General features: G+C 45.0%; 1 protein-coding gene across 4 annotated transcripts in view; it reads left to right on the top strand.

Moving 5' to 3' along the window:
- LOC128689455 (TOX high mobility group box family member 3) overlaps nucleotides 1-23,679 on the top strand; it is a 474,930-nt gene that overhangs the window by 366,598 nt on the left and 84,653 nt on the right. For all 4 annotated transcript variants that reach the window (XM_053777775.2, XM_070086354.1, XM_053777776.2 and 1 more), the window contains exons 3-5: nucleotides 4,350-4,490; nucleotides 14,401-14,501; nucleotides 17,650-17,884. In XM_053777775.2, coding sequence (XP_053633750.1) covers nucleotides 4,350-4,490; nucleotides 14,401-14,501; nucleotides 17,650-17,884 — 477 coding nt within the window. The remainder of the gene's footprint in view (nucleotides 1-4,349; nucleotides 4,491-14,400; nucleotides 14,502-17,649; nucleotides 17,885-23,679) is intronic.

The following is a 23,679-nucleotide window of genomic DNA, read 5'->3' as shown; positions in this document are numbered from 1 at the left end:
TCAATTTTGTCCATCAGGAGAGAGTGGTGGAGTTGGTACAACCCAGAGTGTGATGGTTGAGTTGGTACAACCCAGTGTGTGTGATGGTGGAGTTGGTACAACCCAGTGTGTGATGGTGGAATTGGTACAACCCAGTGTGTGATGGTGGAGTTGGTACAACCCAGTGTGTGATGGTGGAATTGGTACAACCCAGTGTGTGATGGTGGAATTGGTACAACCCAGTGTGTGATGGTGGAGTTGGTACAACCCAGTGTGTGATGGTGGAATTGGTACAACCCAGTGTGTGATGGTGGAATTGGTACAACCCAGTGTGTGATGGTGGAGTTGGTACAACCCAGTGTGTGATGGTGGAGTTGGTACAACCCAGTGTGTGATGGTGGAGTTGGTACAACCCAGTGTGTGATGGTGGAGTTGGTACAACCCAGTGTGTGATGGTGGAGTTGGTACAACCCAGTGTGTGATGGAGTTGGTACAACCCAGTGTGTGATGGTGGAGTTGGTACAACCCAGTGTGTGATGGTGGAGTTGGTACAACCCAGTGTGTGATGGTGGAGTTGGTACAACCCAGTGTGTGATGGTGGAGTTGGTACAACCCAGTGTGTGATGGTGGAGTTGGTACAACCCAGTGTGTGATGGTGGAGTTGGTACAACCCAGTGTGTGATGGTGGAGTTGGTACAACCCAGTGTGTGATGGTGGAGTTGGTACAACCCCGTGTGTGATGGTGGAGTTGGTACAACCCAGTGTGTGTGATGGTGGAGTTGGTACAACCCAGTGTGTGTGATGGTGGAGTTGGTACAACCCAGTGTGTGATGGTGGAGTTGGTACAACCCAGTGTGTGTGGAGTTGGTACAACCCAGTGTGTGATGGTGGAGTTGGTACAACCCAGTGTGTGTGGAGTTGGTACAACCCAGTGTGTGATGGTGGAGTTGGTACAACCCAGTGTGTGATGGTGGAGTTGGTACAACCCAGTGTGTGTGGAATTGGTACAACCCAGTGTGTGTGGAGTTGGTACAACCCAGTGTGTGTGGAGTTGGTACAACCCAGTGTGTGTGGAGTTGGTACAACCCAGTGTGTGATGGAGTTGGTACAACCCAGTGTGTGGTGGTGGAGTTGGAACAACCCAGTGTGTGATGGTGTTAGAACAACCCACTGTGTGATGGAGTTGGAACAACCTAGTGTGTGATGGTGGAGTTGGAACAACCCAATGTGTGATGAAGTTGGAACAGCCCACTGTGTGATGTTGGAACAACCCAGTGTGATGGTGTTGGAACAGCCCAGTATGTGTGTAATGGGACTGGAACAATCCATTGTGTGTGATGGGGCTGGAACAGTCCATTGTGTGTGTGATGGGGCTGGAACAGTCCATTGTGTATGTGATGGGGCTGGAACAGTCCATTGTGTGTGTGATGGGGCTGGAACAGTCCATTGTGTATGTGATGGGGCTGGAACAGTCCATTGTGTGTGTGATGGGGCTGGAACAGTCCATTGTGTGTGTGATGGGGCTGGAACAGTCCATTGTGTGTGTGATGGGGCTGGAACAGTCCATTGTGTATGTGATGGGTCTGGAACAGTCCATTGTGTGTGTGATGGGTCTGGAACAGTCCAGTGTATATGTAATGGTGGGGCTAGAACAGCCCAGTGTGTGATGGGTCTGACAGCTGATATACGCGCACGCGCACACACACACACACACACACACACACACACACACACACACACACACACACACACACACACACACACACACACACACACACACACACACACACCTACACGCAAAAAAAACACAGGCAAAGTGCCTTTGGCAACTAGTAACTACTACTACTACTTCTACTACTACTACTACTACTACACACGCACACGCGCGCATCCAGAAAAAAAAAAACTATACGCCCACATGCACTCACCCACATACACATGCCTACATAACCACACCCACATATACACGCCCACTCACACAACCAAAACACAAGCCACACGTCCACTCACCTTCCGCCTGTCTACCCACCCTTCCCAACACTCACAGCGGCACACACACCTGTCTACTCTCTTTCCTCCAATCAATCCAACATATATATATATATATATATATATATATATATATATATATATATATATATATATATATATATATATATATATATATATATATATATATACGTATGTATATATGTTATTACTTGGTCTGTTGTGTTGCTGGTTGTCAAACGCATTTTCGATAGTATGTGTCTGTATTCACGTATTTGTACTCGCCTATATGTGGTTGCAGGGGTCGATTCACCGCTCCTGGTCTCGCCTCTTCGCTGTCGCTACTATGTGTGTGTGTGTGTGTGTGTGTGTGTGTGTGTGTGTGTGTGTGTGTGTGTGTGTGTGTGTGTGTGTGTTTAAGCAGACATGTAATACGAACATTTTAAAAAGGATCGGCTGTTGTATAACAGATACCGTAAAAAATGACCGATACTCCGGTATTGGTCGTGTTTTTTGGTATCGGTATCATATATAAACACCAGTTTGCAATTGTCGAAATCAGTATCGTAGTGATAGTACCACAGCAGTGATAGTACCACAGCAGTGATAGTACCACAGCAGTGATAGTACCACAGCAGTGATAGTACCACAGCAGTGATAGTACCACAGCAGTGATAGTACCGTAACAGTGATAGTATCACAGCAGTGATTGTACCACAGCAGTGATTGTACCACATCAGTGATAGTACCACAACAGTGATAGTTCCAGAGCAATGATAGTACCACAGCAGTGATAGTACCACAACAGTGATAGTACCACAACAGTGATAGTACCACAACAGTGATAGTACCACATCAGTGATAATACCACAACAGTGATAGTACCACAACAGTGATTGTACCACAGCAGTGATTGTACCACAGCAGTGATTGTACCACATCAGTGATAGTACCACAACAGTGATAGTACCACAACAATGATAGTACCACAACAGTGATAGTACCACAGCGGTAATCGTACCACAACATTGATAGTATCACAACATTGATAGTACCACAACAGTGATAGTATCACAACAATGATAGTACCACAGCAGTGATAGTATCACAACAGTGATCGTACCACAAGTGTTAGTACCACAGCAGTGATAGTACCACAATAGTGATAGTACCACAACAGAGTACCACAGAAGTGATAGTACCACAGCAGTGATAGTATCACAACAGTGATAGTACCACAACGGTGATAGTACCACAGCGGTGATAGTACCACAGCGGTGATAGTATCACAACAGTGATAGTACCACAACAGTGATAGCACCACAACAATGATAGTACCACAACCGTGTTAGTACCGCAGCAGTGATAGTACCACAATAGTGATAGTACCACAACAGAGTACCACATAAATGATAGTACCACAACAGTGATAGTACCACAGCGGTGATAGTACCACATCAGTGATAGTACATCAGTGATAGTACCACAACAGTGATAGTACTACAAGAGAGATAGTACCACAGCAGTGATCGTATCACACCAGTGATAGTACCACAACAGTGATAGTACCACAACAGTGTTAGTACCACAGCAGTGATAGTACCACAACACCGAAGGCGAGAAGTGATAGTACCACAATAGTGATAGTACCACAAGAGATAGTACCATAATAGCGATAGTACCACAACAGTGATAGTAGCACAGTAGTGATAGTACCACAACAGTGATAGTACCACAGCAGTGATAGTACCACAGCGGTGATAGTACCACAGCAGTGATAGTATCACATCAGTAACCTGTGACGTCTCTCCTGCGTTCACTCACGTCCTTGCTAAAACATTCTCTGGTATTCTCTGTAATGGACTGATAAAAGCCGCTGGTTAGCGAAACGCCTCCGTAATAGACATCCAAATATTGCTCATGTCTCCTTATCATCCCTCATAGACATGTGCCTTTTCCTCCCACTTGTCTGGACGTTTCTTGCAGAACAACACTCACCTTGGTCACCCTTGTCATGTGACGTTGTTCTTAGTAATACCTTTTTAAGTATTGTTAATGTGAGACATGTGCAATACCTAAGTATCTTTATTGACACGTGTGCAACATCTGGGTGCCTTTATTGACACATGGGGAACACCTGTGTATCTTTGACATATGTGCAACACCTGGGTATCTTTATTGACACATGTGCAATACCTGGGTATCTTTAAAGTGAGATGTACAATACCTGGCTATCGTTAATATAAGATGTACAGTACCTGGGTATCTTTATTAACACGTGTACAACACTTGGGTACCCTTAGTAAGACACATGTGCAACACCTGGGTATCTTTATTATAGATTCTACGGTAGCTTCTGACCTATCGTTGTTTCCTTGCAGCCGCCCTACGGTAGCTTCGGGAGCGAGGAGACCTACGGAGACCTTCAGGGTCTGGCCTCCACACTGCCCCAGCAGGAACCAGACACTACCTCGGCCGCCCACACCCACGCCCACCACTCCCAGAGCTTGTATCAACACCCGGTGAGTCTTTACGTGTTATTTAAACCCGTGACGAAGGATATATATTATTTGTGTCAAGACTGTCTCTGTTTCTTTGATAAATTCCATATTATTTCGCCTATTTCTGAATTTGTATATATATAATGTCGTACCGAATAGGTAAAACTTGCTATTTTGGCTTTAAAACCAACGCTCTTCTTGCCGAATAAGGCAAGAAAAAATTTGTGTATGCAATAATTTCGCAAAAATCATTCTGAACCTAACGAGAAACATATATTTCATTGTGTTTGTTTATTAAATTATTGTAAACTTATCTTAAATATATTTAGCTGTATTAGGCTAAATTAAATTGCGCTTGTTATAATAGGGTTAGGCTATTTTGGTGTAAAATCATTAATTTTTATATTAACATAAATTAAAAAAAATATTTAAGTGTATAAGAATTTTTTTTAAAAAGGACTTAGTTTTAAATGAGTTCTTGCTAATTGACCAATTTTACCTATTCGGCACGACATACATATAGGAAGTTGAGTGCCGTTGTTTGTGGAGGCGTCGTACGAGGGCAGGTAGGTAAGACACATGGGCAACAGTTAGGCATCTTTATTCCGAAACGTTTCGCCTACACAGTAGGCTTCTTTAGTCGAGTACAGAAAGTAGGCAGGAGCAGTAGAGATGTGAAGACGATGTAATCAGTCCATCACCCTTAAAATTTCGAAATAAAGTTGCCTAACTGTTGCCCATGTGTCTTGCCTACCAACCTGTTGGTAAATAGAAAGGGCACAATACCGTGACTGGAACAATACACAAATAACCCGCACATATAAGAGTCACACTGATGTGACTTTGTAAATGGTCAAAGTCAGACCAAAACGTCGTCGTAAGCTCCTCTCTTCTATGTGCGGGTTATTTATGTAACCTGTCGGTAATGTATACCATTTTGATATTCGTACGAGGGAAGAGAGAGCCAAGAGTCGCTGAGTGTCAGCTGCCTGTCCATGCAGTGCCAGATACCAAAGGTTCCAGGAACCAGCAGAAATAATCGGCCCAGCCCATAAGCGTTGAATGGTAATAAACCGGAGAATATATCGCTAATGACATGTCAAGAATCAAGAACGAGCCAGTAAACTTCCATACATTTTGTCATAAAGGAACAAAAAGCTTCTCTTACTCGTGTTTGTGGCCTTGTTTTTCCTAACTTCTAGAAATTTCCTCACAAATTAGACTCAATAAATCAATCACACTTAACAATTTTCTTTTAACTTTTTTTTTCTAGATCCAAAAAGTTTCATAATCGATAAAAAGTATGTTTTATGGATTTTTTTTTTATTTAAGGAATAAGTTATTCATTGTTATGGAACCTTTCATGGTTATTGAAATTTCTCCTCGTTATTAAATACACATTACTTATGTGGCAACGAAATATTTACCAGTTTTTCGGTTTAACATCAATCAGTAAAGTTCCCATGGTATTAACAAATATAATAGTTACCTATACATTACAGAGAGAATGGGTATTAAAGAAAATGTTAATTGGATAGACTCGTGAAAAAATATATTGAGCCCTACCTCATCACGTTAAAATAACCCTGGAGGGTTAGCCACCCAGGATAACCATCCGGGGGTGTGTCAGTGAGGGGCTGTGTCTTATTTCCATTGGGGTCATCAATCTTGTCCCTCAGGATGCGACCCACACCAGTCGACTAACACCCAGGTACCTACTTGCTAGGTTAACAGGGCAACAGGTGTAAGGAAATGCTTCTAGTGTTTCCACCCTTGTCGGGAATCGAACCCGGAACCTCAGCGTGCGAAACGAGAGCTTTGCCACCCAGTCTTATATATAATTACGGCTTTTTTTCTTCACCAAACATGCTTACAATAGCTATAGGGCATAGAATAGCGTAAGGAATTAAGAAATTAAGGTCGCGGTGCTGTGAGAACCAGCATAACACGGGGGGGGGGGAGGACCCTCCCACAATTTAACTACCATCCATAAACTAGGAAACAGTACTCACACAAGCCGATGAAAAATTAGACATGTGCAACATCTGGGTATCTTATTGTAGACGTTTCGCCATCCAGTGACTTAATAACAATTCAAGAAGATAATGGAAGACAGTAGAACTATGTACAGGAGACTATACACAAATAACTCGCACATAGGAGAGAGGAGCTGACCACGACGTTTCAGTCGTCGTAATAAAAATTAATATTACTATTAAAGTGACTGTAAATGGGCCAAGTTGGACCGAAACGTCGTCGTAAGTTCCTCTCTCCTATGTGCGAGTTATTTGTATATTGTTCCAGTCAGGGTATTGTGTTTTTTTTTTTTTTTATTTACAAAAGACTAGGTCGGTCTTCACCAAGGCTGAGGGACTCATTACATCATTTTTGTATATAGTTCTACTGTCTTCTAATTATGTCCTTGAATCTGTGTTGATGAATCCACTGAATGGCGAAACGTCTACAATAAAACTACGCAGATGTTGCACATGTGTCTTATCATCTTGTGGATTCTGTTTACCATACATGTACCACCCATACAACGGTCTAATGCAAAGGGTTAACAGGTCTAACACAGCGACATATTCTCCTGTTTAAAACCAAATATTCAGAGCTTGTGGGCTAGGCTGTCTGTTTCTGCTGGCTCTTAAAATACTTCTTGGAACCTTTGGTATTTGACAATGGATGGTCAGGTATTTGAGAGTCAGGTCAGTGGTCCTTAAGATGTCTCCATAGACACTTTCCTGGGCCGATCTCTGTTCCTTTCCACTATCGCAAGCTCTTGAAAAAGTGTTGGCTGCGAGAGGAAAGTCATATAGATGTCATTCAACTTCCCTCTGTTATCGCTCGTTTGCGATTATATATATATATATATATATATATATATATATATATATATATATATATATATATATATATATATTATATAATATGAGAAGTTGTCTCAGAGGATATTAACGGGAGTTACTCACGGTATTATCCTCTGATAAAACTTCCCTTCATTTCTCCTGTTGCTACCCTTGCAGCACTGCACAGCTCCTGATGACTCACTGAGAAATCTGAAAGCACTTGAGCAAAAGATTTCCAACCCCCCTCCCCCCCGGGTGGCTTGTCTTGCATTGTTAAGATCGCCGCCTGTCTACGATTGTTTGCATAACTACCTAAATTACATTTCCATTGCGAAATATTTGTTTATAAATAGAGAGAGAGAGAGAGAGGGAGAGAGAACGAGAACGTAGAAGATATCACTGGCGATGATGATTCCCAGTGTTATTAAAAATGCTGCAAGTGACAGAAGGAAAATGTTTTCTAACTTGGAGAAAACTGAGAGATGAGCAACTAAGTTCTCAAGTTGGACCAGGGGGTTCTCAAGCTGGACAAGGGGGTTCTCAGGCTGGACCAGGGGGTTCTCAAGTTGGACCAGGGGGTTCTCAGGCTGGACCAGGGGGTTCTCAGGCTGGACCAGGGGGTTCTCAGGCTGGACCAGGGGGTTCTCAAGCTGGACCAGGGGGTTCTCAGGCTGGACCAGGGGGTTCTCAAGCTGGACCAGGGGGTTCTCAGGCTGGACCAGGGGGTTCTCAGGCTGGACCAGGGGGTTCTCAAGCTGGACCAGGGGGTTCTCAGGCTGGACCAGGGGGTTCTCAGGCTGGACCAGGGGGTTCTCAGGCTGGACCAGGGGGTTCTCAGGCTGGACCAGGGGGTTCTCAAGCTGGACCAGGGGGTTCTCAGGCTGGACCAGGGGGTTCTCAGGCTGGACCAGGGGGTTCTCAAGCTGGACCAGGGGGTTCTCAGGCTGGACCAGGGGGTTCTCAAGCTGGACCAGGGGGTTCTCAGGCTGGACCAGGGGGTTCTCAGGCTGGACCAGGGGGTTCTCAGGCTGGACCAGGGGGTTCTCAGGCTGGATCAGGGGGTTCTCAAGCTGGACCAGGGGGTTCTCAGGCTGGACCAGGGGGTTCTCAATCTGGACCAGGGGGTTCTCAAGTTGAACCAGGGGGTTCTCAGGCTGGACCAGGGGGTTCTCAGGCTGGACCAGGGGGTTCTCAAGCTGGACCAGGGGGTTCTCAGGCTGGACCAGGGGGTTCTCAGGCTGGACCAGGGGGTTCTCAAGCTGGACCAGGGGGTTCTCAGGCTGGACCAGGGGGTTCTCAGGCTGGACCAGGGGGTTCTCAAGCTGGACCAGGGGGTTCTCAAGCTGGACCAGGGGGTTCTCAGGCTGGACCAGGGGGTTCTCAGGCTGGACCAGGGGGTTCTCAAGCTGGACCAGGGGGTTCTCAAGCTGGACCAGGGGGTTCTCAGGCTGGACCAGGGGGTTCTCAAGTTGGACCAGGGGGTTCTCAGGCTGGACCAGGGGGTTCTCAAGTTGGACCAGGGGGTTCTCAAGTTGGACCAGGGGGTTTTCAAGCTGGACCAGGGGGTTCTCAAGCTGGACCAAGGGGTTCTCAGGCTGGACCAGGGGGTTCTCAAGCTGGACCAGGGGGTTTTCAGGCTGGACCAGGGGGTTCTCAAGCTGGACCAGGGGGTTCTCAGGCTGGACCAGGGGGTTCTCAGCCTGGACCAGGGGGTTCTCAAGTTGGACCAGGGGGTTCTCAAGTTGGACCAGGGGGTTCTCAATCTGCACCAGGGGTTCTCAAGCTGGACCAGGGGGTTCTCAGGCTGGACCAGGGGGTTAAGTTGAACTAGGGGGTTCTCAAGCTTGACCAGGGGGTTCTCAAGCTGGACCAGGGGGTTCTCAGACTGGACCAGGGGGTTCTCAAGCTGGACCAGGGGGTTCTCAGGCTGGACCAGGGGGTTCTCAAGTTGGACCAGGGGGTTCTCAAGCTGGACCAGGGGGTTCTCAGGCTGGACCAGGGGGTTCTCAAGTTGGACCAGGGGGTTCTCAGGCTGGACTAGGGGGTTCTCAAGCTGGACCAGGGGGTTCTCAGGCTGGACCAGGGGGTTCTCAAGTTGGACCAGGGGGTTCTCAAGTTGGACCAGGGGGTTCTCAAGTTGGACCAGGGGGTTCTCAAGTTGGACCAGGGGGTTCTCAAGCTGGACCAGGGGGTTCTCAAGTTGGACCAGGGGGTTCTCAGGCTGGACTAGGGGGTTCTCAAGCTTGACCAGGGGGTTCTCAAGCTGGACCAGGGGGTTCTCAAGCTGGACTAGGGAGTTCTCAGGCTGGACGAGGGGGTTCTCAGGCTGGACCAGGGGGTTCTCAAGTTGGACCAGGGGGGTTTTCAAGTTGAACCAGGGGGTTCTCAGGCTGGACCAGGGGGTTCTCAAGTTGGACCAGGGGGTTCTCAAGCTGGACCAGGGGGTTCTCAGGCTGGACCAGGGGGTTCTCAGGCTGGACCAGGGGGTTCTCAGGCTGGACCAGGGGGTTCTCAAGCTGGACCAGGGGGTTCTCAAGCTGGACCAAGGGGTTCTCAGGCTGGACCAGGGGGTTCTCAAGCTGGACCAGGGGGTTTTCAGGCTGGACCAGGGGGTTCTCAAGCTGGACCAGGGGGTTCTCAGGCTGGACCAGGGGGTTCTCAGCCTGGACCAGGGGGTTCTCAAGTTGGACCAGGGGGTTCTCAAGTTGGACCAGGGGGTTCTCAATCTGCACCAGGGGTTCTCAAGCTGGACCAGGGGGTTAAGTTGAACTAGGGGGTTCTCAAGCTTGACCAGGGGGTTCTCAAGCTGGACCAGGGGGTTCTCAGACTGGACCAGGGGGTTCTCAAGCTGGACCAGGGGGTTCTCAGGCTGGACCAGGGGGTTCTCAAGTTGGACCAGGGGGTTCTCAAGCTGGACCAGGGGGTTCTCAGGCTGGACCAGGGGGTTCTCAAGTTGGACCAGGGGGTTCTCAGGCTGGACTAGGGGGTTCTCAAGCTGGACCAGGGGGTTCTCAGGCTGGACCAGGGGGTTCTCAAGTTGGACCAGGGGGTTCTCAAGTTGGACCAGGGGGTTCTCAAGTTGGACCAGGGGGTTCTCAAGTTGGACCAGGGGGTTCTCAAGCTGGACCAGGGGGTTCTCAAGTTGGACCAGGGGGTTCTCAGGCTGGACTAGGGGGTTCTCAAGCTTGACCAGGGGGTTCTCAAGCTGGACCAGGGGGTTCTCAAGCTGGACTAGGGAGTTCTCAGGCTGGACTAGGGGGTTCTCAGGCTGGACCAGGGGGTTCTCAAGTTGGACCAGGGGGGTTTTCAAGTTGAACCAGGGGGTTCTCAGGCTGGACCAGGGGGTTCTCAAGTTGGACCAGGGGGTTCTCAAGCTGGACCAGGGGGTTCTCAGGCTGGACCAGGGGGTTCTCAGGCTGGACCAGGGGGTTCTCAAGCTGGACCAGGGGGTTCTCAAGTTGAACCAGGGGGTTCTCAGGCTGGACCAGGGGGTTCTCAAGTTGAACCAGGGGGTTCTCAGGCTGGACCAGGGGGTTCTCAGGCTGGACCAGGGGGTTCTCAAGCTGGACCAGGGGGTTCTCAAGCTGGACCAGGGGGTTCTCAGGCTGGACCAGGGGGTTCTCAAGTTGGACCAGGGGGTTCTCAGGCTGGACCAGGGGGTTCTCAAGCTGGACCAGGGGGTTCTCAGGCTGGACCAGGGGGTTCTCAAGCTGGACCAGGGGGTTCTCAAGCTGGACCAGGGGTTCTCACGCTGGACCAGGGGGTTCTCAGGCTGGACTCGGCAGGTCTCAAGTTGGACCAGGGGGTTCTCAAGCTGGACCAGGGGGTTCTCAGGCTGGACCAGGGGGTTCTCAGGCTGGACCAGGGGGTTCTCAAGCTGGACCAGGGGTTCTCAAACTTGACCAGGGGGTTCTCAAGCTGGACCAGGGGGTTCTCAAGCTGGACCAGGGGGTTCTCAGGCTGGACCAGGGGGTTCTCAGGCTGGACCAGGGGGTTCTCAAACTTGACCAGGCGGTTCTCAAGCTGGACCAGGGGGGTCTCAAGCTGGACCAGGGGGTTCTCAGGCTGGACCAGGGGGTTCTCAGGCTGGACCAGGGGGTTCTCAAACTTGACCAGGGGGTTCTCAAGCTGGACCAGGGGGTTCTCAAGCTGGACCAGGGGGTTCTCAGGCTGGACCAGGGGGTTCTCAGGCTGGACCAGGGGGTTCTCAGGCTGGACCAGGGGGTTCTCAGGCTGGACCAGGGGGTTCTCAGGCTGGACCAGGGGGTTCTCAGGCTGGACCAGGGGGTTCTTAAGCTAGACCAGGAGGTTCTCAACCTTTTCCAGGTTATTCTCCATTTTTACCAAAAAATCTGTAATAATTTCCTCTTGAACTGCACTCTTAATCTGGTGCTTTTATTTATTTACTCAAGATTACATTAAAACAAAGTTTGATAATAATTTTATTAGTTACATTCCTCGTACAAAGAATACTATATGAGAAAAATATGACTTAGAAAGTGACATAATTCAGAGATAATGAAAGCACTTGACAGTTCCGCTTCATACACAGTACTACCACTGCAACACTGTCACGAACTGTGTCAATACTGCCACTGCAACACTGTCACGAAATGTGTCAATACTGCCACTTCAACACTGTCACGAACTGTGTCAGTACTGCCACTGCAACACTGTCACGAACTGTGTCAATACTGCCACTGCAACACTGTCACGAACTGTGTTAATACTGCCACTGCAACACTGTCACGAACTGTGTCAATACTGCCACTGCAACACTGTCACGAACTGTGTTAATACTGCCACTGCAACACTGTCACGAACTGTGTTAATACTGCCACTGCAACACTGTCACGAACTGTGTCAATACTGCCACTGCAACACTGTCACGAACTGTGTCAATACTGCCACTGCAACACTGTCACGAACTGTGTCAATACTGCCACTGCAACACTGCCACAAACTGTGTCAATACCATTTCTGTGTGATTCGACTCAGTGTTCGCTGCTCCTGTTGTCTTGCTACTGACTGATATTTGTGGGGCTGTTGCTGACAGAGCACACCTTGGATCACACACAACCGGCAGCTTGTTTCCAGTTTTTGACTTTACTGACAGAAGGAAAGAAAGGGTCAACTCACAATGATAGATATGCTGGTTAAGTTGAAGAAAATGGGATCAGCACACGACGAGCGTTTCTGCCAAGTCCAGAATAAATGGGGGTATATTTTTACCTAGAACTCACTGAGTCAAGAAGTTGAATTCATCTTTCGCTGAGTTGTGTTTGAGTTCCAGAAATTCTTCCTGGAGCTCTGTAGCGACGTCATCTACATGTCATTTGAATAGATCTCTTGTCAGAGCCATGGTAATTTGATTGGTATGTATGTCTGAGAAGTACCGCTGGAACTCACTAATGAAGGAGCTAAGGTGCTCTGTGATCTCTGCCTCGAGCACCTGGCTAATGGAATCTACTCTAATTACTTCAGAAAGTCGATGGAATTGGGCTGCATTTCCGTCTTGACTGCGTCTCTCCCCAGAGTTACAGTTTTGCAACGAATGCATTGATATTATTAGCATGGTGGATTCAGCTGCTCTGACGAAACTACAGCTCATTTAGAGCTTCGAAGATGCCCGCCAAGTATGCCAAATGAGCCTGATATTCTGGCATGTTCATCATGGTGAATATCTCGTCTTCAGAGTGATCGGCTATGAAAGCCTTCATTTCTTCACTAAGCTCATAAAACAGAGTGATCATTGCGGCCTTTGAGAGTCAGCGGTCTTGTGTATGGAACAACGGAGCTGCTTGTTTAGCATACATGTTTCCAGAGATCTCTGAAAAGGCGGTCGATCAGGGCTGACTCTGTAATGACCGCTTTGATGATGCTCTGTAAGCAAGCAAGCAAGAAAGCAGGGCTGCTGGTAATGTCTTGGAAGCAAGAGAATTTCTGTGAACCATTCAGTGTATCCTAACCACTGTCGGATTATCCGGTCTGACGAGTGCCCAGAATCCAGATCCAGACCGCAACAGATTCCTGGGGCACTGTCTGTAAACACTCGGATTACATCTCTCCGTAGTAGTCCTTTATTATAGAAAGTTGAAATTACTTCTGTAATATGTTCTTCGTTGTCGTGGTCATTGGACGACAAACCAGGAAGTCATCTTTGATGTCTTGCATCAACACATCGAACAAAAGCGAGTAGCTGAGAAAGATTTGCCACGTCAGTTATCTGATTGAATGATAAAATATTTTGAAAATGTTATCTTGGCAGTCACTTTATCTTTATGTCGTGAGCCAAATCATTCATCCGTGACTTGACAGTGTTATTAGACAGTAGGATTTACTACAGTTTTAGCAGGCGAGATTGATGAGCTGGAAAACGTGCAGAGATCTTTCGCTGCTCGCATATACTCATTCAAGCATAGCATCTGAACTACTGGGAACGCTTTATTCCTTGGAACGTAGGCGAGAAAGGTGCATAATATACACCTGGAATATCTTGGAGGGACCGGTCCCTCCAGTAGAGCTAGATGAATGTCAGAGGTCCCCAGTTTTTTTTAGACCCTTTTTCATGCATAAGGAGAATTACCAACACACCTCTGGTGGTCTTCAAGAGGAAATTGGGCAAGTTCCTCAACTCAGTGCCTGACCAGCTTGGCTGTGGTTCGTACGATGGACTACGTGTGGCCAGCAGTAACAACCTAGTTTACCAGGCGTTGATCCTCCAGGAGGCCGAGTCTGGGATCGGGCCGCGGGGGCATTGACCCCCTGAAACGTCCTTCAGGTTTTCCTCAAACGAGGCTGTAGGGCGAGCATGAGCGGTTGTCTCTGTTGGTCATGGTTTGAGAATTCATTTTGGGGATGACTGTCATTATTAGTTGCAATTTCGGATTCAGATTCGGACCGAATCTTACTGATTCCGATTCCGAACCCGGAATCGGGCTGTCCTTGAGTCGTTTCATAGAATATCTGCATTTTTCTTGCATGTAAATATATAATAGGAAAACTCTTTGCAGTAAGAAAGCTCCATTTTTTTTTTAAATCCAGTCGTCCTGGACAACCATTAAATTCATTTGTCTCCGCAGATGGCGGTGGGCGGCAGTATGGGCGTGGCCAATCCTCAGTTCCCGCCTCAGAATCTCTACATCCCGCCCATCTCCCAGCACAACCACATGGGACCTGCTCAGTAAGTTGACACTTTTCTCTGTGTACTTAGTTGTATTGCTCAGTAAGTTGACACCTTTCTGTGTACGTAGTTGTATGCCATAAACCAACCAAACCGTCCTCCTAACAAAACGCTGATCTTGTGTAATTCATCACACCGAGTAAGCAGCGTTGTCACTAACACCAGAACGTTAGTTTTCCTAACGTAGGGAAGGTTCCATCGTTACTTCGAGAGAACAAACTCGCCCAATGTGCATCTTTTGCATGTACTTATGTTAGGTTCTATTGGAATTGGTTAGTTTTCGTCAGGTTATGTTAACCCAACGTACATAAAGATTTCAGCCTAAATCCATTCAATAAAAATCCAAGGATTTCTCTTGGGACAGATTGATCTAGTGTGTACTATATTAGATTGGCTTACCCTAGGTTGGGAAAATACCTTTGTACGCTTGGTCTAGGAAGACGGCCTTTTTTTTTCTATGCTAGGCTAGCAATAGCGCCATTTCTATGCAAAGCGAACAAGAAGTTGAACCCATGTATTAAAAACCTTTCCTACAAAGATAGGCAGATAACATTGACCTTGTTCTCTTCGGAACGGCGTAGAATTAAGTGGAATAAGATTGAAGTGTACAAATGATAAAGAGCATGTTGAAAATATCCCATCTTAGTCTCGCATCAATGGATTCATGTTGGAGAAATTTAGATTGTGAAAGGATATTGGGTAATAATGGTTTGGTAAATGAGTAGAACAAACTCTCTTGTGTCATTAAGGCAAGAACTTTGTATTATATAGTTGTAAATATACTGAAGGATGGACGGGTACATGAGTGAGAGTGGGTGTGTATCACACCACCTGGGCCAGTAGGCCTGCTGCAGTATTAATTCGTTCTTATGTTTTCAGAAACACACACACACACACATAGAGTAGTCAGGCCATGGAATAGCCTAGAAAGGGATGTAGTGGAGGCAGGAACCATACATAGTTTTAAGGCGAGGTATGATAGAGCTCATGGGGCAGGGAGAGAGAGGACCTAGTAGCAATCAGCGAAGAGGCGGGGCCAGGAGCTGTGACTCGACCCCTGCAACCACAAATAGGTGAGTACAAATAGGTGAGTACACACACACACACACACACACACACACACACACACACACACACACACACACACACACACACACACACACACACACACACACACACATGCAAGTGAGTTTTCACAAGGGAGAAGCTCTTAGGGCAGCTGGTAAACCGCTAAGCTCAAGTCCCAGTGGCAGTTTTTTTTTTTTCAAATCCGTGGCACAAAAGGTCAAGTTGCTTCTTACTTGTAACTTGGATTGCCTGAGCCCAAGTGCATGGAAAATCAAGGTCAGGTTTCTATTAGCAGGCATCCTCTCCCGGACAAGGGGCAACATGTTACTCAACTCAACTCACTGTGATGAACTCATCAGACAAAATCATTTCATTTCTTCTGAACTTAGTTTTTTTTTTTTCAACAAACCGGCCGTATCCCACCAAGGCAGGGTGGCCCAAAAAGAAAAACAGAAGTTTCTCTTTTTAAATTTAGTAATTTATACAGGAGAAGGGGTTACTAGCCCCTTGCTCCTGGCATTTTAGTCGCCTCTTAAACACGCATGGCTTACGGAGGAAGAATTCTGCTCCACTTCCCCACGGAGATAGGAAATAAACGAGAACAAGAACTAGCAAGAAAATAGAAGAAAACCCAGAGGGGTGTGTGTATATATGCCTGTACATGTATGTGTAGTGTGACCTAAATGTAAGTAGAAGTAGCAAGACGGACCTGAAATCTTGCATGTTTATGAGACAGAAAAAAAAGACACCAGCAATCCTACCATCATGTAAAACAATTACAGGATTTCGTTTTACACTCGCTTGACAGGACGATAGTACCTCCTTGGGCGGTTGCTGTCTACCAACCTACTACCTACATGAACTTAAAATATAAACCTTGAAAACGTTGACGCACACCCCCACACAGACATCCGTCGACAGCAACCCGTTAGTGTACATTGACGAACTGCCCCTCGCGCTCGAAATTATATAAACATTAATATTCTTCATCCAAAGTTAGGTTTGGTTTGTTAGGGTTAACCAGTGATAAATATTAGTTACGTATATTTGCCATTCTTTTTAACTGAGACAATTTTCACAAACGTAACATGATTGTAACAAACACGTCACTATCAGTCATAAAGCTCACATCGAGGCTTGATAAAGCTTATAACAAAACTTGAAGCTTATAACGAGGCTTGATAATGCTTATAAAGAGGCTTGATGAAGTTCATAACGAAGTTTCATAAAGCATAATTATAACGAGACATGAAACTTATAAAGAGGCTGGGTAAAGCAACAGTATGTCTGTATTACCCATAACCACTGTAGTGTTGGTTCACGATGCTACAGGTCATCAGTGTAATTTAGAACTCTCTCCAGAACACGCACAGGCTAAAGCGTTGTCAAATAAGCTTTGGGATTAAGCTGACCGAAAGCTAACAGTTCACCGCTAAATTGCTTATCGATTATGATTTCATTACTGGATTTTTTTTTACACCCTGACATATGGAATTCAATGGCACTTTTCAGTGTGTTATTTTTATGTATATAGAAATGATTGCGAAAAAACTATCATATATGGAGGTAAACGGCATTAGAAAATATCAAATAAAACTGTATCTGAAATTATTTGTCTATTTTTATTACTTTCAAAAAATAGGCTCGATGTTTTTAAATATTCTAATTGCGTCCCAATTAACTTCGAATGTCAAATTGCTAGGCACTGCAAGTGAAAGCAATATACTTGGTGAATTTTAGGGGTAATGAGTTGGTGGCTGTGATTTTTGTGGAGTGTGTAATTGAAGGGTAGCTTCCAATAGCGGGCAATTCTTGTGTGAAGGCCACTTCTGTGTAGCGGCCACCTCTCTAGCCGCGTGCGTCCCTGGCTGATGTTGAACACGTTACATCCATCCATTAATGATCTATTGTGAGGTCAGTAGGATTTAAAGCCAATTAAGCAGCCAAAGTTCTCTTGCAGTGAAACTACCACAGCTGACACTTGTTCATGTGTAGTATATTATGTTTTTATTTTAATGTGTGACCCTTCTTTCCCAAGGTCGGCAAGGTATACGGTTAATGTGTCACGTCTCTTCCGTAGGTCGGCAGGATATATGGTCCATCCTGGTTGTGGTCCACCGACTCCTGTATACACAAGTGCCAGTCCAGTGATGCACGGGGCAGGGCCACCTCAGGGACCACACATGATGGGTGGCATGATGGGCGTGGGTTATTACCCACGCCCACCCATGGCTCGGAACGGTGCCTCTCCAAACTCAGGAGGATCTCCTTCCCCTGGCAGCGAGGATTCTGATGACTCCACGCCCTTGGCGCAGGTGAGTACTGGCACCCTAGTACGTGTGGCACTGTTGAGTGACAGTGGGTGTGGTATACAAATCCAGTTTGCTACCACAAGGGATACTCAACCAAGGCGTTCCTACATGCGTCACATCCGTTTTTTTTAATTTACTTATTTTTGGTTAAATATAATTTGTATTCGTTGATGTAGCCTACTACACCCTACCCGTCTCTTCAATTCCCTTCCTACACTACCCTGCCCTACCCTACCTAACGCAACCCAACCTCTACGCCGTCCTATTCTAGTTTAGTTTACTCTAGCTTAAAGTAAGAAAATAATTCTAAAAAAAAAACTCAGGGAAGGTTCAGAAAATGACGTTGGGAATCTCTTTTGTGCATTAAGTAAAATTCTTGTATGTATTTCTTTCAGAATTTTTGATAGCGTTGGTTATTATATTTATTAAGCGTGAAGGCAACAGTAGGAAGAATTCTCAGTAACGTGACTCCAGCAGCTATGTCTGCCATCTTGCCGGTCATATACTATTTTTTTTTAAACAGTAGTCATTAAATATGATAAAGCTATAAAATAAAAAGTTATAGAAGTTTTATTCTATACAAATGTCATTTTTAATACAACAGTAACTAAGCCTAATAATGTCCATATATGAAACTACAGATAGTTTGTCTCTGATTATAAGAACATAAGAACATAAGAACGAAGGAACACTGCAGAAGGCCTACTGGCCCATGCGAGGCAGGTCCAAGTCTCCTACCGGCTTAAGCCAATGCACCCAACCTAGTCAGGTCAGGTCACATTGACTTAAGGGAGGAACACGGCAACCGACCTGGTAGCACAAGCTATCAGGTCTAACTCACACCCACCCACATCCACTCATGTATTTATCCAACCTATTTTTAAAGCTACACAACGTTCTGGCCTCTATAACTGTACTTGGGAGTTTGTTCCACTCATCCACAACTCTATTACCAAACCAGTACTTTCCTATATCCTTCCTGAATCTGAATTTTTCCAACTTAAAACCATTGCTGCGAGTCCTGTCTAGGCTAGATATTTTCAGCACACTATTTACATCCCCTTTATTTATTCCTGTCTTCCATTTATACACCTCAATCATATCCCCCCTAATTCTACGTCTTTCTAGAGAGTGCAGATTCAGGGCCCTTAGTCTATCCTCATAGGGAAGGTTTCTGATACATGGGATCAACTTTGTCATCCTCCTTTGTACATTTTCCAGAGAATTTATATCCATTCTGTAATAAGGTGACCAAAACTGTGCAGCATAATCTAAATGAGGCCTAACCAAGGATGTATAGAGTTGAAGAACAACCTGAGGACTCCTATTATTTATGCTTCTTGATATGAAGCCAAGGATTCTATTAGCTTTATTGCGAACACTTATGCACTGTTGTCTTGGTTTCAGATCACTGCTAACCAGAACTCCTACCTCATTACTTGTTCTAATTTCTCTAATTAGTGAAATTAGGATTAAAATTAAGTTTTTGTGGAATCCCTCTCACATAGACCACCTAGAATATAGTCTAGCCAGTGACTTAACTAGCAATCAGCAGAGAATGTTCAATATAATTTTAGTTTGTTTCCCGAACATTAAATTTAAAAACTATTGCTAGAAAAGAACTAGCAAACGAATTTGTGGAAGTAGAACAGTAAAGATAAGGAACTAGCCGATCCATTGCCCATCATAATAAAATGTGTCAAGTGAAACATATCTATAGTTACAAGATCAGTAGACCACCAGACGTTCTTACTACTAGAGTTAGGCTACGCTGTAAGTATCTATGACAGTACAGTTTATATGGAGATGCCTATCAAATGACATAAATTGTGTAGTTAGATAAGGCATTTACCAGACCCTTATATTTTAGAATGTTCAGACATGAGACAGTGTGTAGACGTTCAAACAGTCAATACAGAAAATAGTAAATCACTCTATTGTACACGATACAATATCTGAAATCTTAAGATTGTATCCACACTGCACCGGCCAGATGATCAGACTTATCAGATAATGTAATCTAATAGATGACCAGTCAGTCAGTATAATACTGTGGCTTAGATGAGTGACTGTAACACTGGAATGAAATTGTGAGTGTTCCGTCTGTTGGGTGGCTCCGTGGTTTTTGCTCAAACTCCAGAAATTTTTATTAAGGGGGGGACCAGATTATCGATACCAGTGTCGGCTAAGTTTGATTATATCAGGATCGGTCCAAAATTAAGTAGCGGTATCAGCAATATATATATATATATATATATATATATATATATATATATATATATATATATATATATATATATATATATATATATATATATATGATATCGTCCCATCCGTAGTCTTTATAAGAAAAACACGTCTATGTATTATTGCGTTTATTACCGCTATGAGCTGTTATAATTTGTTAATACGACAGTCTGACTTAAATAACTTATATCAAGTAAGTTACTGAAAACAGTATGTAAGAAATCGACTTGGTTATGATAGGTTGATTGTAAACACACATTACAAATACAATTTAATGTATTGGATTTTGCCGCGGAAGCTTCTCGCTAGTTTATTGTGCACCTCGTCTAGTCTGTGGAGGGTAGCACAAGAGCATGTGGATACACAAAAGGCCTAGGAACTAGGCCCCTAAAGGGTTACAGGAGTACATCTGGATTTATGTGCACAGTTCACTTATCAGTTGAAGAAAATTTAGGAAATTTGCTTAATATATCTGGTATCTTATTTTCATTAATACGGTATCTTGGCATATATAGATTATTATCCTATCTAAAAAATTCCACAGTAAATTTACAATAAAGCACATAGTGTTCAAGATAGTGACCAAAGGATTGACCACATACTTTGCATTTGCACGTATTATTATTAATGGTAATAATGCACAGTGTTATGCTTCTTATAAACACTGTATCCTTGCGATTCGTGAGAGGTAAACACAACATGGCTGGCACAATACTTGACCGCCAATATGGCGGACGTTCACCCTGTAACGTCATATGTAACACTGTACGGAGGTGTAATGCGGTATCTTTGAACACTTTGCTATCTGCATACTGGAGATACCAAGCTAATGATCATACTTGTTAAACCATTCTCTCACCACGAGAGACAGATAGATACGTTCAAATCACAGCGGTTCATAGTTTTTTCTTTTTCGACCGTTTTACTGATAGACGTATCGCGGCATTTTTTTTCTTTTGAGTGCGGTTAAATATAGGCTTTTATAGGTTTGACTTACTGAAACTCAGTCTAATCTACTTTAAAATAAAAAAAAAGTTGAAAATTCGCAGCTCGTCTGGAAATTAACTCATGATAAGATTGGTTACTTAAACACACTTGAACTCTCGTGATGGGAATATCCCTGTACACCAACAACTCCATATGTACTCTTTAGAGGACCTGTACTTTCCAGATAGGAAATTATAGCTAAATTTTTAACGTTTGCAATAGCACTGGCGTTGCGGGTGGCAGCGAAGCCTTGATTCTGGAGAGGCTCTGGAGCAGTTTATTAGTTAGAGGTGCAGCCGGAAGGTGGTAAATGGTGTCCCATCCCGTGGTAAGTAGTAGCCCGTCGGATCTTAGGTGTGGTGGCAGGTATTGTGTGTGGTAGGTGTGGCGAGGGATGGTGTGCGTCTTGGCAGGTTCTTGGAAGGAGGAGCAGGAGGAAGTATGGGCGGTGGCTGCGCTGATCAATAGAGATTTACTGCTAACTTTACGAGGTGGCAGCCCTTCTGTGTTCTGTTTTCTCGACAGTTTGGGGGACAGTATATTCCAATGGCGTAGGTGGTGAGGGTGATCCCTGGTGTGCAGGTCTCCCACCACCACTCTTACCCTCCCACCTCTCCCTCTCTTCCTCCACTCCTACCTCCCTCCCACCCCTTCCTCCATCCCTTCATTTCTCTCCCACAATATTTGTCTCGCTCTCTCTGATGATGATCTTCATAAATTCCATTTCCCGCTGTATGTACGATAGGCTATCCTAAGAGATGGTAAATTTTCCAGTAATAGTAACTGGAGCTCCGCAGGAACCTTTGAAGATGTCGTAACTACTGATGTCTCCCAGATCAGCCTGGCAGATTTCATTACCTGATGTACAAAAAAAATCATTCTGTGATGGAATATGACATGAAAAGACAGCTAGTTTTTTGTTCCCACTATGTAAACTATTATAGAATACAGGGTAGCCGCACACTGCTCTTACACCTAATTTTGTTTGCTAGAAAACTTCCCCATTCTTCCCTCTCACCGCTCCCTCTCATCTCTTCATTTCTCATTTTTCTCCTCCACCTCTCCCTCCCTTTCCCTCCCAGAAGTGTGGAGCGTAAGTGTATGAATGAGGTGAGGATGCCATGGTTGTTATAGTAATCATCATTGAGTGCTGTCATGATGATGCTCAGAGAAGACAAGAGTAAACATTACTGGGTCATGAACTCAGCAGAGCTAAACAATGAAACACTGGTCTTTGATGAACGAAATAAGATAAACAGTGAATGCCCCCTGATGAACAAGACAAGGTAGACAATGAGACACTGGTATGATGAACTAGATAATATAACTAGTGAGGCACTGTGATCTGATGAACGAAATAGGGTAAACAGGTTAATATAATAGATAGATACATAATAATCTGTACATGGAAAACTGTGGATAGACTTGTCCCAAAACCTGCACTACGAAATCACTCCTTATGAAAGCAAGAGGCATGACAGCCAGGGCATGATACCTCCACTGTAAAGCAGGGGTATAATGCGTACACCAAGAGAACACTTAATAAGTGTATGGGGACAAAGACTCTTCAAATACATCCCCCCCTTTCCATTGATGCGAAAGGGAAATTACCACCACATACCAGTCTTTGAGTGGAAATTGGATAAGTTTCTCATGATCAGCCGGGTTGTGATATATACTTTGGTCTGCGTGAGTGCTTTAAGAGGAGAAAGAAAATTATCCTGGGTACCTTGGTTTAAACTGTGTCCTCAGAGCCGCTATAAGGGATTTTTTTTTTATATTTTATTGGAAACAGTACAGAACAGTAAAGGTAAAATACAGGACCTATTCGGCAACAGATGTAATAACCTTCCATTGCTCAATAATTCACCCCACACACAACCCCATGTGGGCTCCCAACACCATCCCCTTATCCCCCTCCTATACTAAAGCAAACAGGTTTGCCACAGCAACCTGCATCAATATTACAGACATGATGACATATATACACTAACATTACAGTTGTCGTGCTCGTCCAGCACAGTGTATTACACAACCACAATACTGCTTGAACAGTGTACTAACACCAGTCATGGCTTAGATATATATCAAAACAAACAATACGTCACCACAAACTGAAATACATTCAGCACATATAAATAATTCACTGCAGGTAAGGACACCTATCGTGATAGGTGTCTATAAGGGAAATACCGTGTTTTGTCACACGAGGAAATTTATGCATGTGTGATTGAAAGAGTAAATGGGGGGAGGGACAAATGAAGTGACCAGTATTACGAGTGCAACATACCAAGCTAGTCAGATGACAGCAGTTGTGAAGTATTAAAAGATAAGTAGAGATGACGGGAGGAAACACTAGCCTAGCTTAAGTACCTTGAGAGTGTTGTGATGGGTTAACGTCCCCGCGACCCTCCGGTCCCAGATCAGGCCTAGTTGTTGTTGGTGACCTCACGAAGTCTGGCTATGCACCACAACATGGCTGATTAGGAACTGATTTTTGAGGAACTTATCAGGTTGTTTCTTGATCTTAACCAGAGTTCGACATCCCTCCACCAACCCATCAC

The sequence above is a fragment of the Cherax quadricarinatus genome, chromosome 18 (genome assembly GCF_038502225.1).
Source record: "Cherax quadricarinatus isolate ZL_2023a chromosome 18, ASM3850222v1, whole genome shotgun sequence".
NCBI lineage: Eukaryota > Metazoa > Arthropoda > Malacostraca > Decapoda > Parastacidae > Cherax > Cherax quadricarinatus.
This window is presented reverse-complemented; position numbering and strand designations above follow the sequence as displayed.